Raw genomic sequence first — 14,022 nt, forward strand, 5'->3', positions numbered from 1 at the left:
TTCTAAGACAGATCACACTCAAGAGGAAGTCCTGGGTCAAGAAAGGGCAGGTCACCCAGGAAAAACCGACATTGCAATAGAAACTTTCCTGGGTAGGACCACAAAAGTTTGCTTAAACTGATGTGTATGATAGGCACTTCCTTTAATCAAAAATATTTAAATGAATGCCATGGCCACAGTATCAGTGCAGTGGATTTCCCTTGTGTTTTTGTGATCCCTGGCCTGTCTTGCCATATTCAGTTTGCCTTTTCACGTTGGTGAGCTAAGAATGTCACAGTGCCAGCAAGCATCTTTTGCCAGTTTCCTGACTGCCTCCAGCTGGCCAGTTAACAGAGGCAGGTTGCCAATGGAAAACAAATATTTTCCAGGAGAATGGAAGTGGAAAAGATAAATTATAACTCCAGGATTTCATTGGAAAGGAAATCCCATTTGGCTCACAAGGTGTTCTCTGCCAAGAAACAAATTGCTAAATGCATTCCGATGTACCCAAGCCTCTGTTAATGAGAAAATACAGCCAAAGAAAAATAAGAGAGAAGGCAGAGGCTTCATTTTGGTAGCAACTTAAATTCTTCAGCTTCTTTAAAGTCTTAGTTGTAAACTCACTTCTTGACAAATTCTTGGTGGCCAGGAGCAGAAAGAAGCAGTCTATCCTCTAGTGACTCAAAGTGTGGTTGATGGACGAGCAGCATCTCCATCACCCCGAGCGTGTCAGAAATGCAGACTCTCAGGCCCCACTCCAGACCTAACAATCAGAATCCACATTTAATCAAGTTCCCTGGATGATTGGAACTGGGCTAGTTCATTACTCCGTGTCATACATCTGCAAGCTTTAGAGTGGGAAAACAACCTGAAGTCTAGTTCAGGCCCCTGCTTTTAGGCTGGTGAGTGATTACTCTCCCCATTGTACGCATGCGACACCTAGGGTCCAGGGAGCTAAAGCCAGTTGCCTAAAGTCACAGAACTAGATGCCTTCTGCCACCAAATACAGCAACCAGCTATGTAGTGCCAGCTCCTTCGGGGTCTCTGTTCAGTCTCCCTCTATTTCCCCTCGAGAAAATGGACTTCTCGGCCTGTATTTCTTTCTCTGCAGCTGGAGGAGAAAAGACAGACTTTACCTACTCATTGGGCTTTTGCTCTCCAAATCAGAAGGAAAAGTTCAGAGAAATGTTATAGTTTTGCCTAAGGGAGAATTGTCTTGACACATAGGATAAAAGCCCAGACTTCAGAGCTCAAGGGAGACCTATTTCCAAACAGATCATGGAACTTATTCCTCTGTGTGTGTGTGTGTGTGTGTGTGTGTGTGTGTGTGTAGTAGGGGCAGGCTTTGGTGCACTGATCAAATAGCTGTAGAGAGTGTCACTCAAAGAAAAACAGCAGAACCTGCTGTCCTATATATATAAAAAGCGCTGCACTGCACTGAATTTAGCCTCCATCCAGAAAGGGTCATGAATATGCATTTCGACTAAGAAAGTGATTTCTTTTCACAGTCTCATGTGTGCTGCTGCAGGCTAAGCTAATCAATGTAGCTAATTTTAGCCTTAGTTTTGAGGGTTTATTTTAGAAAAGGTCTCAGTACTGGTACTAACCTGTAGCTTATTGCGTGAGAGAAGAAAGCATCAACAAGATATAGAACCAAGCAACAGCCACAGCCCCCTCAAGACTCTGTGTCGTTTGTATTTGAGGTTTTGTTCCCCTGGCAGTCAGTGATATAATTAAGTGGACCTGAGCCCTGCTATGCAGTGAAAGACGTTGTCGACCAAGAGGATCTGGAAGGTCCTTGAGCTGCCTTTCTCTGGAGTGAAGGGTGGGCGCTGGGCATGTATTAACGCTCTACTTGTAGACGCTGTGTAAAAGAAGGTGGAAAAAGCTGTCTTACAGATGAGAAGGTCTGATTTGTTAGGTCCTTTGATGTGGCTCTGGGGGACGTGTGGAAGAGGCCCAAAGATAGGGTGGGATTGAGTCGCTGCCTCTCCCCGCTAAGTCCAGGGCTGTGAGAGCTGGAGGACCTCCGGCAGCCTGTGATTCCACCTTCTTTTTTCAGGGATGGGAATTGCTGGTGGTGGAGGGTGTGCTGGCCAGGGGAGGAATGGAGGGCCAGAGAGGTGAAGTGACCCACGTCCCAGGGCTTCAGAGAAATCTAGCCAAATTCAAACTGGAGACTGCAGCCCAGCAGGGCTAGACATATAGTGGGAGCGCCCTCTAGCACAGCGCTGGCTAGTGGGACTTTCTGCGAGGGTGGAAATGTTCTATAATCTTGTCACAAGTGGCTTTCAAGCACTTGAAATGTGGCTAGTGCGACTGACGAGCTGGATTTGTCATTTATTTCATGTTAATTTTAATTTAAATAGCCAAATGTGCCTAGTGGCTATCATATTGGACAAGGCAATTTCAGAAGGAGAGCTCTTTTAAGAAATGAAGTTGAAAGCAGGAGCGAGTTCAGAGAACAATGTAGAGTCCAGAGTACAAAAGCCAAGGTTCTGATCTACAGGTGCACATGAGAACCATCCGGAAAGTGTTAGAAAAATAAAGCTGCCTGGAGGCAGCCCAGGGCTATGCAGTCAGAATCCCTTTTGGTGCACACCTTTACCTGAGAGCCACCACACCACATTCAATGCTGGTAGGAGGCAGGCCTGGGCAAGTGGGTTGCACCAGAAGATAGAAGGCCTTGGCTGCCAAGCTGAAGGTTTTGTACTCAATTGTATTGGCAGTGGGGGAGCCTTCGAAGGGAAGGCAGAGAGTGACATGATGATGCTTTAGGCAAGACTGGTGGCAGCCTGTGTGAGATGTGATAGAGGCGGAAGATTGGAGGTGATTGCAAGTGCTGAGTGTGAAAAGATATCTGGAGTATTCATTTCTCCCTCAGAATATGAGTGTGTTCATTTCACTAGGGGTTGTTCATATTCTTGCCTGCACTGAACATTGGTTCAAAATGTTCCTTAGTAAATATGCTGCTGCAGGCCTCCAGCCCCACTAGACATTACGGTGATTGAAAATTACAGTCGCTTCCCATGGGCCTGGAAGGGGACTCTTTGTAATGAAACAGAGAGGCAGCAGCCATTTGGAATATGGAGTAACAGCCTCTCTGGGACCTCCAGCTGGGGCTCATGATATCCATAAAAGGGGATGACTCACCATGAGAAGTAATGATTTCTTGTCTTAGCGTGCACCCTTCCCCCTCCGTGACTTCTGTGCACCAATAAGCCACCTTAATGCTGCCAGTGGGAACTAGGACACCATGAGAACTGTGTTCTAGGCTCAGCTGATGACTCACTGCATAACCCTGATAAACCATTTCATGGTTCACAGTGGGGAAGATGGCTTTTAGAAATTGAAAAGGAAAAATAAAATCCAATGTATGTTGAAGTTTAGAAATTGACAAAATGCCTTTTCCAGAACAACAAAGTTTCACAGTCAGTCCTTTGATTCTAATAGTGCATGGGAAGATATGTCCAGGGTGAGAGACTGAGGGCCTTTGTTAGCTCTGGGGAGAAGGGAAGGCTGGGGTTTTAGGAATGGCATTGATCTACTTGGTGGAGTCCCGCTGTCTCCCTGAAGGACAGGTTGCCTCTGCCTGAGGGACATTTCCTCTGCTTTTACATACCAATAATGATGTAATCTAGACATCAGCTTGGACTGCCTGCCCCTTGGAGATTTGGGAAGCTTGGCTCAAACCACAGCTTGTCTAGAGCTCTCTTCATAATTACCGCCACAGGCTTCCTTCTGTTTCTATCTCATGTACCTCCATTTGGAGGCCTCCATTTGGCACTTACTGGTCCAGACAGCAAACCCAGCTCTTTCACCTGTACCAAGTGTGTGAGGAGTTTAGCATCTCACAGAGCATGTAACCTTCCACCATCTCACTGGCTCTGCCCCCTCCTACTTTCCTTCCCTGTCCATTTTCTGGAGTAAGACTAATGTCCTCCTCTTGTCTCTGGCAAAAGGATTATATTTTCTTCCCCTGTACTCTTGTCAGGTACTTTTCTAAATACTTACAGTTGGTATGAGAACCTTTAAGAAAACTAATGTTTTCTACCTCCTGAAGTACAATGGTCATTTATTGAGCACCTATTATGGGCTGGACACTATGCTAGATGGAACGTTTTAAGAAGATTTTGAGCAGGCCAGGTAGGCTAGACCTCAAGAGATAAAAAATTTAGCTGTCTGAAATATAACTGATATCTGACAAATGACTGACTTTAGCAGTATCCAAAGCTGTGGGCTCTATTGTTTCCTAGAAATTCTGAGGAATGTATAAATTTATAATATAAAAGAATGTGATCTTGCTGGCATCTGGCTATTTTCCTTTAAGAGTTATTTACAATATTGCATAGCATCACTTTTATAAAATTTTATATTATAGCTATGAGTTAAGGTGTTATTATTCTGATACCCCCAAGTCTTTGGTTGGGTTCCTTGGAAGCGGAGCCTGAGATGAGCATTCTGGTGCATGTGTTTTATTGAGGGAGAGCTCTTGGGTTGAATGGGGCGGCTAGTACATCTGGACAGGGCAGCAGAAGGAGCTGAGCAAGAATGTGGTCTCATTTGGAGATGAGCTCTAGCCTGATCCCCCAGTGAGCTCTGGGTCATAGGTGACACCACAGAGTTAGGTACACCTTGAGTCAGTCAGTCAGTGGTCAGGACTGCACCTGGGGTGGAGGCGAGACATAACCTCTTTGATAAGGAAGTTCTTTGATCTGGGAGTTCTCTGGAGAAGGGGGCATCTGTGTCCTGTTAGCCGTTGTTATAGACTGGATCGTCTTCCCCTAAAATTCATGTTGAAGCCCTGACCCCAGTACCTTAGAATGTGACTATATTTGGAAATGGGACCTTTAAAGAGGTGATGGAGTTAAAATGAGGCTGTTAGGGGGACCTTAATCTGATCTGACCGGGGTCCTTATAAGAAGAGGAAATTAGGACACACAGAGAGACACCAGGAGCACCAGTGCACAGAGGGTCAACCACTTGCAAGCCACAGAGAAACCAAGCCTGCCACCACCTTGATCTCAGACTTCTAGCCTCCAGAACTATGAGAAAATAAATTTCTGTTGTCTAAACCACGCAGTCTGTGGCATTTTGTTGAGGCAGACCTAACAGACTAACATAGCAACCAACACTCACAGCAGCTGGAGGATGAATGTGCCAATTATGTTTTGGAGTGTGTTTGGTAAGGAGGTTTGGGTGGGACATCAATAATATTCACTATACCCAATTATAATTAGAAACTGGCCAGAGAAGTGAAGTAGCTTGACCAAGGTCACACAGCCAATAAGTAATAGAGGTGTGGGGACCTGGAATTGGCCACCCCAAGATACGTCTCTTTGGCATCAGGATTATTTGAGGCTGATTGCTTTTGATAAACTGGGACAGGCAAGGAGGCTCTGAGGAATGGAACTTGCCCTTTGTTAGGACACATTTACGTTTGTAAGGTAAATCTCTATCTGTAAAGGTGCCTCCCTCTCTGTACCAGGAAGAAGAAAGGCAATGACCTTCTCTCTAAAAACTCTTAATCAATACCAAAGACAAGGACATAAATCTGCATTTTATTGTGCTAGTCTGGTAACCTCCTGTAACTGACTTCCCTCCCCCTCCCAACTTTGGCATTTCTTTAAGGATTAAGCATCTTTCTTTAGGCTAGGAACTGATTGCTGAGCTCACCTGTGACCACCCAGCTCCAGACAATCGACTTGCCTCTGGCTACGCCCTCTGAGACAACAGACCACTACCTGCTGTGTCCATCAAGCAATGTGCCGACAGGGCAATCTTGTGACTATTGTGGGAGGGACATTTCAATCACATGTGAAACACCCTGTTTGGAGATATATAACCACTATGTGTACCCTACTTCTTCGGTGCCCTTTCTTCCTTCGGGAAGAAAGGCCCCGGGCCATGGTTCCTCATAAAGCTTTGTTTAATTTTCTCTTGCTATTCTGTCTCATGTGAATTTAATTCGTTCTCCGGCCAGACGAACCCACATTTGGGAAGAGGAAATGTCTTCCTCCCCTACAGAGGCCAGATTTGAACCTCCGTCTGACCCTACAGCTTGTCCTCTTAGTCTCTACACTGTAACACCCCTCCTGGTGGGAGGCAGTCCTTCTTTCTCAGAAGCAGCAGACATCACCAGTCAATTTTGGCTTCAATTTCTGTCTCTTTTATCCCAATTTGTCCACACCTTACACAAATGGAGCTCCTCGGGGAACTGAGCCAGCTCAGCCTAGACACGGTCTGCACCTAAGTGCCTTCTCACGGCCTTGTCTTTTATGCTGTGTTTTGAGAATGTTGTAGCATATCCATCACAGGTTTCTTCTACATGTGAGAAGATGATGTCTTTATTTAAAGTGTTTTTCTTAAAAAAATAAATTAGGGTAATCTTTTTCATACCCATAAATGCCGTTTTTAGGAAAATAAGAAATTCTGAGAACTGCCTTGTCAGTGTAATAATAAGGATTGTCATTCTGAGCACTTTCGCTCCTAATTTGTGATGGGAGGCTGTGAGCTTTGGAGATGCCACATCTGGATCTAACAATAAATCAGTTTGTTCTTATTATAGCCTTTGTTTGTTATTTTTGGCTTGGTGTAATAAAGCTATCACCCCCTTCAGAAAACTAGGAAAGAAAGGAAAAACAAAGAAAGGCATCTCTGGGCAGCTGCCTGCTATTGAGGTCCCCTACTCATGCCCAATCTGCCCCATCGTAGCTAAAATAAAGAGCATCCTCTCTTTATGAAGAAATGCTTTGTCCCATATGGTGGGTATAATGAGAACCATTTAAAAAAGTATCTCGCAGATATTGACTTCCTAGGAGAAGGGGCAGAAAAATGCGAGTGAGTCTGTGGGATTTCCCAAAATACAAGTCACTTGGCCACCCAGCTCAACAAACATTAATCGATTCTGACACTATTATTAGATACCAATGAGAAGCAGGGTGATCTTGCAGCTGGAGCAGAGTCTGGGCACCTGGAGAAAGCCACCGTCTAACAGTGAGTGCCATCACACTCTGGAGAATCTTGACTGAGTCCTCCAACTCGGCAGGCCTGTAGGAGGTAGCTGGAAATGTTAGTATGAAGAAGATACTGTCTGCTGTTCAAAGTTATGACTATACCTGATATGTAAATTCAAAGTATGTGGGAAAGAGGGAGGAGAGCAGGGCTCTAACAGAAGAAATCCCTGTCTCATTCCTCTCCTCCTCCTTCCCAACCCTCCCCTGCCCCGGCCACCATCACCAATCCCCCTCCCCACCCACCCCCCAAAAAAGATTAGGGAATTCTTTGCGTGAGATACTATGTGGTAGTTTGAAAGCCCTTATCTCTTAGAGATTTAGATATTCATTAATTCAACAAGAAATTTGAGCCATGGTTAGAGATACCATGGTGAACAGACCGGGCATGGCTCCTGCCCTCCAGGAGCTCACTATCTACTGGGGATATCAGTAGAAGCTATTTTTGTTTCAGGAGACATAAAGTGCCAGTCATTGTGCTAAATTTGTGGTTCTCCAATTTAAGTGCACATCAGGATCTAATGGAGGGCTTGTTAAAATGCAGATTGCTGCACCTCACCCCACTTCCTGATTCAGTAGGCCTGGGAGGCCTGAGAATTTGCATTTCTAAGATCCCAGGTGATGCTGTTGGGGACCACCCTTTGAGAACCTTTCTGCCAAGCTCATTACCTGCATTTGCTCAAGGCATAAGGATGGTTAGAATCATTTAGGATGATGGTAGGTGCACAGGCTGAGATATTCCTTCCACATAACTAAGTTCCTTTAAAGGAAACTTGGTTTTGACTTTAGGTAAAGTTCTTATTTTATTGGCTGTCTTTAAAAAAATTCTTTAATGCCTTTCCTGATCATTTTAGAAGTAAGCAAGAGCTGGTACAATAATAGGATTGGAGACTTTCTCATTGAACAGTTGCACTTGTATGTCATTTTCTCCTTGAAGGTCTATAAGATAGAGCACTAGTTCTCAGTGTGTTGCCAGACTAGCAGCACCATTTTGTAGAATCTCAGGCCCCTGCCCAGACTGACGGAGTCTGAAGCGCTGGGCATGGGGGCCAGGAATCTCTTTTAACATGCCGGGTGTTCCTGATGCACACTCCAGTTTGAGCACATCGAAGATAGAGGGTAGTGACAGGTGGGCTGAGTCTGAGTGAGGGCCCTGGCATTCGATATCTCCAGCTACCTTCAGACAATTTACCAGGATGACTAAGCTTCAGTTTTTCTATCCATCAGTCAAAAATCTGACCCTTGTTGTCTAACATCTTTCAGAATTATGGGGAAGACAATCATGACTTTTATCTACGACGTAGTTTTACTAGCAAAGATGAAAATTCCTAGCTAAGCGTAAAATAGCACTAATTCAGTGGAAAAAAGGATTCAGGTAAGTTGCATTCTAGTCTAGTGTCCACCATGCATACAGCTGTGTGACCTTTGGTTGGTTATTAGCCTGTCTAAGCCTCCCTTTCCTTATCTGAAAAATGACATGAATATGTTGTTCTGGTCTAACTTGAATAATTGTTGCAATGATCAAATGGAATAATGGATGTGAATATGCTTTTACAAACTAAAGTGCTGTAATTTTGGGCTGCCTACTCATAGCTTTGTTTTTTCCCGTCAATAAAATGGGAATAGTCCCCTATAACTCCATAGAGTTGAGACAACTAATGGTATAACAATTTGAGCTCTTCCAAAGTAAGTTTATTTCTTGTTTTTTCTGTCTGTAAAGGTTAGATGTATAGATAATATAGAGACATATATTTTATTATAGTGTTTCTATAGAGTGTATGATAGTAGTTTTATTTGAACTAGTCACATCCTAGAGCAGTGGTTTTCAAATTGTGGCCCCTGGACCAGCAGCACCAGTGTCCCCTGGGAACTTTTAAGAATGCACGTTTTCAGGCCTCACCCCAGACCTACTGAGTCAGCCACTCTGCGTGGGGCCCAGCGCTCCACGGTTTATCAAGCCCTGCAGGTGATCCTGATGCTCACTTTAGTCTTAGAGGAAGGAATTTATTGGGTCTTGATTGCAGGGTCTGCTAAAGGGCATCCTTTTCCTGGAAGAAGGTGATCACTCCTCTTTGTCTCCGGCCTGGATTTGCAACATCTGTTCAAGCTCAGGCACCATTATTGGAGTCCTTCACAACCGCGCTCTGTCACTGCCCACCCAGGGTGGTGGAGATCTGGAATGCCGCTCCAGCGCTTCCGTTACAGGGCTGACTTCAGGGTGCGAGGAAATTAAAGCTATTTATCACAGACTATTTCTCCTTCAATGACAGGAGAAATGAGCCTTAGCCTAATAAGGCTTCACATTGAGCCCGTGTACGAAAAACACACAGCTTGACAAACACAGTTTGAGCAGACTTAACATTTCTTTTGATGCCTCCCTTTGAGAGTGAACCCTTTTCTGAGCTGCACCCAGTGAGTGGTGCTTGCTTAGGAAATACTGGAGATGGGTTCGTCCCACTTTGGTCCGAGACCTAGGCATATGTGGCAGGAGGCACTTTCCCCCTGACCGTTTTTTTCCTTTCTCTCCTTCCTGGGAGGGGACTCTGTGCGCAAGGAGTCATGTTATGGGAGGAGGGGCTTAACATTTAGCAAGAGAAAGATTTATCTGTGTTGTAGAGCTGTTGTGTGATCCAGCCCACTGCCTGCTTTTGTAAATCTTACTGGAACACAGCCACGCTCATTTGTTTAGGTATCGTCTGTGTCTGCTTTCAGACTGCAAAGAGTTGGGTAGTTGTGACAGGGACTGTTTTACCTGTAAAACCTAACATTTTTACTCTCCAGCCCTTTACAGAACAAGTTTGTCAACCCCTGTAGTCGAGGTTCCCTCTGAGCTGCCGGGAGGAACCAGTGCACAGGAAGGACAGTGGGAGGAGACCAGAGTGGTGAAACGGCTAAGCAGAAGGGAGACTAGACAGAGCAGTGATTCCTTATTGCCCATTTGAGTTGCGTACTACATGGATTTTGAGAAGTGATTCTATTTAAAAAATATATATATATTAAAATTAAACTTGGTGTATATTTATGATTGTCCAATATTTATATTTCTTCCTGGTGTTGAGCATTACAGGCAAAACTGCAGAGTTTGATGTTAAATGTTAGTAACTAACATTTGTTGGGTAGATACCATGTGCACAGTGCTTTGCATCCATTATACTATTTAATGTTCACACAATTCTGTGAGATGGGTACTGTCCTCCCCATTTTACAGATGAGAAAACTGAGGTGCAGAAAGTTTAAATTATGCCTAATGTTATGAAGCTGATGTTAGAGCCTTGATTTAAATGCAGATCATTTTGATGCCAAAACCATCCTTTTAAGCCACTGGTTTTCAAATGGCGGGTTGAGAAATCAGTTTAGCAAGTCGCACCTAGCATTTTAAAAAGAATTCAATAGAATGCAAAATACCAGAGTGTGCCATATATGACGGTAAATCTTGATGCGTGAAACTTGTTTCAACTATAAAGATATATATATTCACATACACAAATATAAACACGTTTCTTTGTACTGGGCAGCAATGTAAATGATATTTTTCATTGTCAAGTTTGAAAGCAAATATTCTTGCCTGAAGGTGGGGGAGGGGGAGGAACAGAGCAAGAGGGAGAGCAAGAGGGAGAAAATACGAATGAGTAAATGAATGAATAACTGTCAAAGAGAGAGACAGGGAGAGGGAAAGGAAATAGGAGGAAGTGGAGAGAGAGAGAGAGAAAGGACAGCACTGTGAGAGAGGCACAGAGATTCAGGGAGAGGTAGGGGGTGGGGGGGAGGCAGGAAGTCTTATGGTGCTGTCCACCATTCCACTCAACCAGCATATGCTCCTACTTAAGGGAAACATTAAACACCTGAACCGTCCTCTCAGTAGATTTTAGTTTTCGTATACGTCTCTTGCTGTGATCCTCTTGTCATTCTGAGTGTGAGTTGAATACAGATTTTTATAAAACATGTCCCCTATATACAAATAACCTATTTCATCTGGTGCTCACCTGAAAATCAGTGCTCTGAAGGGAAAACAGGCTGCGTCGGAGTTACCAAGAGAAAGTGTGGGCTCCCCAGTATACCCCTGCCTAAGGAATTGGCACAGGCAGTTGTGATTATCTGTAATTTTTGTCTTTTGAGCTGACTACCTTTGATTCCATGGCACTGCGTTTTCTGTTTTATGGGAAATCATGGATAGCAAAGATCTTAAAGTCTTCCATTGTCAAGGAATCCTACATCTACTAAGTATTTTACTTTTAAAGGATCTGGAATCAGCTAATGCAAAGTCCATTTTTACAGATGTGGAAATTGAGTGCACATGTGTATAAAGTTTCCTTATATACAGATGCTTTCATAAGAGTCATTCACTCTTCATAGCTACCCTGCTAGATTAACTCCATGCCAGTTTTCCTGGAGAAGTTGGAGCTCAGTAAGTTCAGATCCTTTGCTCAGGTTCTCATCTAAGAGGTGGGAGAGCTAGATCGAATCTTGATTCTCTGACCCCCAATTTTATATTTTTCCCACTAGACATAAAGTGGCAACAATGGGATGAAAAACAGCATTTCGTGTTACAATTTAGAAGAAGAATTTTGTTTGTAAGTCAGAGTACGGTGCAAAGCCTAAAATGCCCATGGTTTTAATGTGGTAAATCATTATGTGATTTCCTCTTCTCCCCAAGGATATTTCTCTATTTCTAGGCCCTCATAGCAAATTGAAGTTGATATCACTATGCTTTCTTGTGATCCGTTCTTGGCCTTTCTTGGTTGAAGACCTTTATAAGCACTAACTATATTTTTAGTGAGTAATAATATTGCATCAAGTAACTTAGATAGCCACTTTTTGGCATCAGCTTAAGTGGGTGATCTTTCTTTCTTTTTTTTTTTTAAATAAATGCCATGTGTAGATGTGAGTAGGTAGATCCCCTGAGTGAACTCGATCTCAAAAGCCTTCATGGCTTGTTAGAAAGAATGTAACATTTTCCTCAGTTTGCCAAAATGCCATTGCCGTATATCTTATCCACCTTGCCTGGTCTCACCACCCTAAATCTTCTTTAAGAAAGAAATTCCCAGGAGGAGTGCTGACATAATTCCACTCCAACTGCCTCTGCAAAAACTTTCTGTGGGTGTGTAATAGGGTCCCGCAGCCAAGCCATCTGATCCTGCTTTGGCTCCTAAATCCCTTCCTCCGTAATAAGGATTCATGCCTCCAAATGTAAGACTCTTAGGAGAGCATTTCTTCTTGTTTCATGGTTTTATTCTTCTATTTTCAAAATAGATGGAAGGTGGTTGCAAATAGAGTCATCTCTGCTTTCCTCTACTGGTTTAATTGTGCTGAGTTTTTTTTAGTTTTTATTTTTATTTATTTATTTTTATTTTTTATTGCAGTAACATTAGCTTATGACATTATATAAATTTCAGATGTACATCGTTATATATTTCAATTTCCGTGTATCACCACATCATGTTCACCACCCAAAGACTGATTACCATCCATCACCACACACATGTGCCTAATCACCCCTTTCGCCCTCCTCTCTCCCTCCTTCCCCTCTGGTAACCACCAATCCAATCTCTGTTGCTATGTGTTTGTTTGTCTTTGTTTCTATCTTTACTTATGAAGGAGATCATATGGTGTTTGACTTTCTTCCTCTGACTTATTTCACTTAGCATAGTACCTTCAAGGTCCATCCATGTTGTCACAAATGGCTGGATTTCATCATTTCTTATGGCTGAGTGGTATTCCATTGTGTATAAGTACCACATCTTCCTTGTCTATTCATCCCTTCATGGGCACCTAGGTTGCTTCCAAGTCTTGGCTATTGTGAATAATGCTGCAATGAACATAGGGGTGCATGTATCTTTATGCATTCGTGTTTTCATGTTTTTTGGGAAAATACCCAGTAGTGGATTAGCTGGATCATATGGTAGATCTATTCTTAATTTTTTGAGGAATCCCCATACTGTTTTCCATAGTGACTGCACCAGTATTGGAAGTCAACCAGCGCAATCAGTCAAGAAAAAGAAATAAAAAAGATCCAAATTGGAAAGGAAGAAGTGAAACTGTCATTATTTGCCAAGTTGTTATTTCATTCAACCGGATACTTTCAGGAAGCTAAGATTCAGCTCTACATTCCATGAAAACTTTGTCAATGCAAACAAAATATACATCTCTGGGAGAACATGGGAGATCCTAGCCTCATTATAATTTTAGTGACTGGTGGGACCTGATTGTTGTTTATTCTTTATTTCAGAAATCCCAGAAGACCCACTTGTGGCTGAAGAGTATTATGCTGATGCGTTTGATTCCTGTTCTGAAGAAAGTGAGGATGAGGAAGAAGAAATAGTGTTCTCAGGACCGGAGGAAGAGGTCAAGGATGAGGTGCAACAGCCAGCTTACAGAACAAACCAACAGGTATGTGCTGCTCCCCAGCAGAAGTAGTGGAACTGTCCGAGGTACTGATCAGGCAGTGACCTCCCAGAGGGAGTTAAGGATGTCTTAGAATCTGAAATGGGGGATGTGGGACTAGGGTTTGTTATAAAGGCTCCATGTGATAAGTCAAGATTTTCAAGGTCCAGAGGCTAGCAGGGCCCCAATTCTGAGAATCTGGTCTGGACCATGTTGATGAGGGAAGGGCTGGAGCATCCAGTACTTATTCAGGTGGAAGGATGATACACACTACACTGTATACTGAGGAACAGCCCATATACAGCTTTTGAATAAACAATGCAGTGTCTCTTTGTCAGAGAGAAGGGGATTTTTTAAAATATACTTTCCTGCCTGGTAATCAGATTTGTGAATCATGTCCCAATCCACAAATTAGTTCTGGGGATGAGGTCCAGAGACCCTGGGCTTAGGGGAGGATCTTTCTGGCCACTCCCAGCCTCCGAGGGTACATCCTTGCATGTCGCGCTGGTATCTCTGAGTATAGACTTTGCCATAGATCTCTTTAACAATGGCAAGACTAAGGCCCATCTGAGCCATAGACTGAGAAATAGCCTCGGCAAGTGATTTCTTTGTTGAGTGTCTGCAGGAGAAAGGGAAAGCAAGATGTGAG

At 43.4% G+C, this 14,022-nt stretch overlaps 1 protein-coding gene across 9 annotated transcripts in view; it reads left to right on the plus strand.

Moving 5' to 3' along the window:
- NEK11 (NIMA related kinase 11) overlaps positions 1–14,022 on the plus strand; it is a 248,985-nt gene that overhangs the window by 148,766 nt on the left and 86,197 nt on the right. For all 9 annotated transcript variants that reach the window (XM_014731862.3, XM_014731863.3, XM_070238148.1 and 6 more), the window contains one exon: positions 13,219–13,379. In XM_014731862.3, coding sequence (XP_014587348.2) covers positions 13,219–13,379 — 161 coding nt within the window. The remainder of the gene's footprint in view (positions 1–13,218; positions 13,380–14,022) is intronic.

This window comes from Equus caballus, chromosome 16 (genome assembly GCF_041296265.1).
Source record: "Equus caballus isolate H_3958 breed thoroughbred chromosome 16, TB-T2T, whole genome shotgun sequence".
Classification (NCBI taxonomy): domain Eukaryota; kingdom Metazoa; phylum Chordata; class Mammalia; order Perissodactyla; family Equidae; genus Equus; species Equus caballus.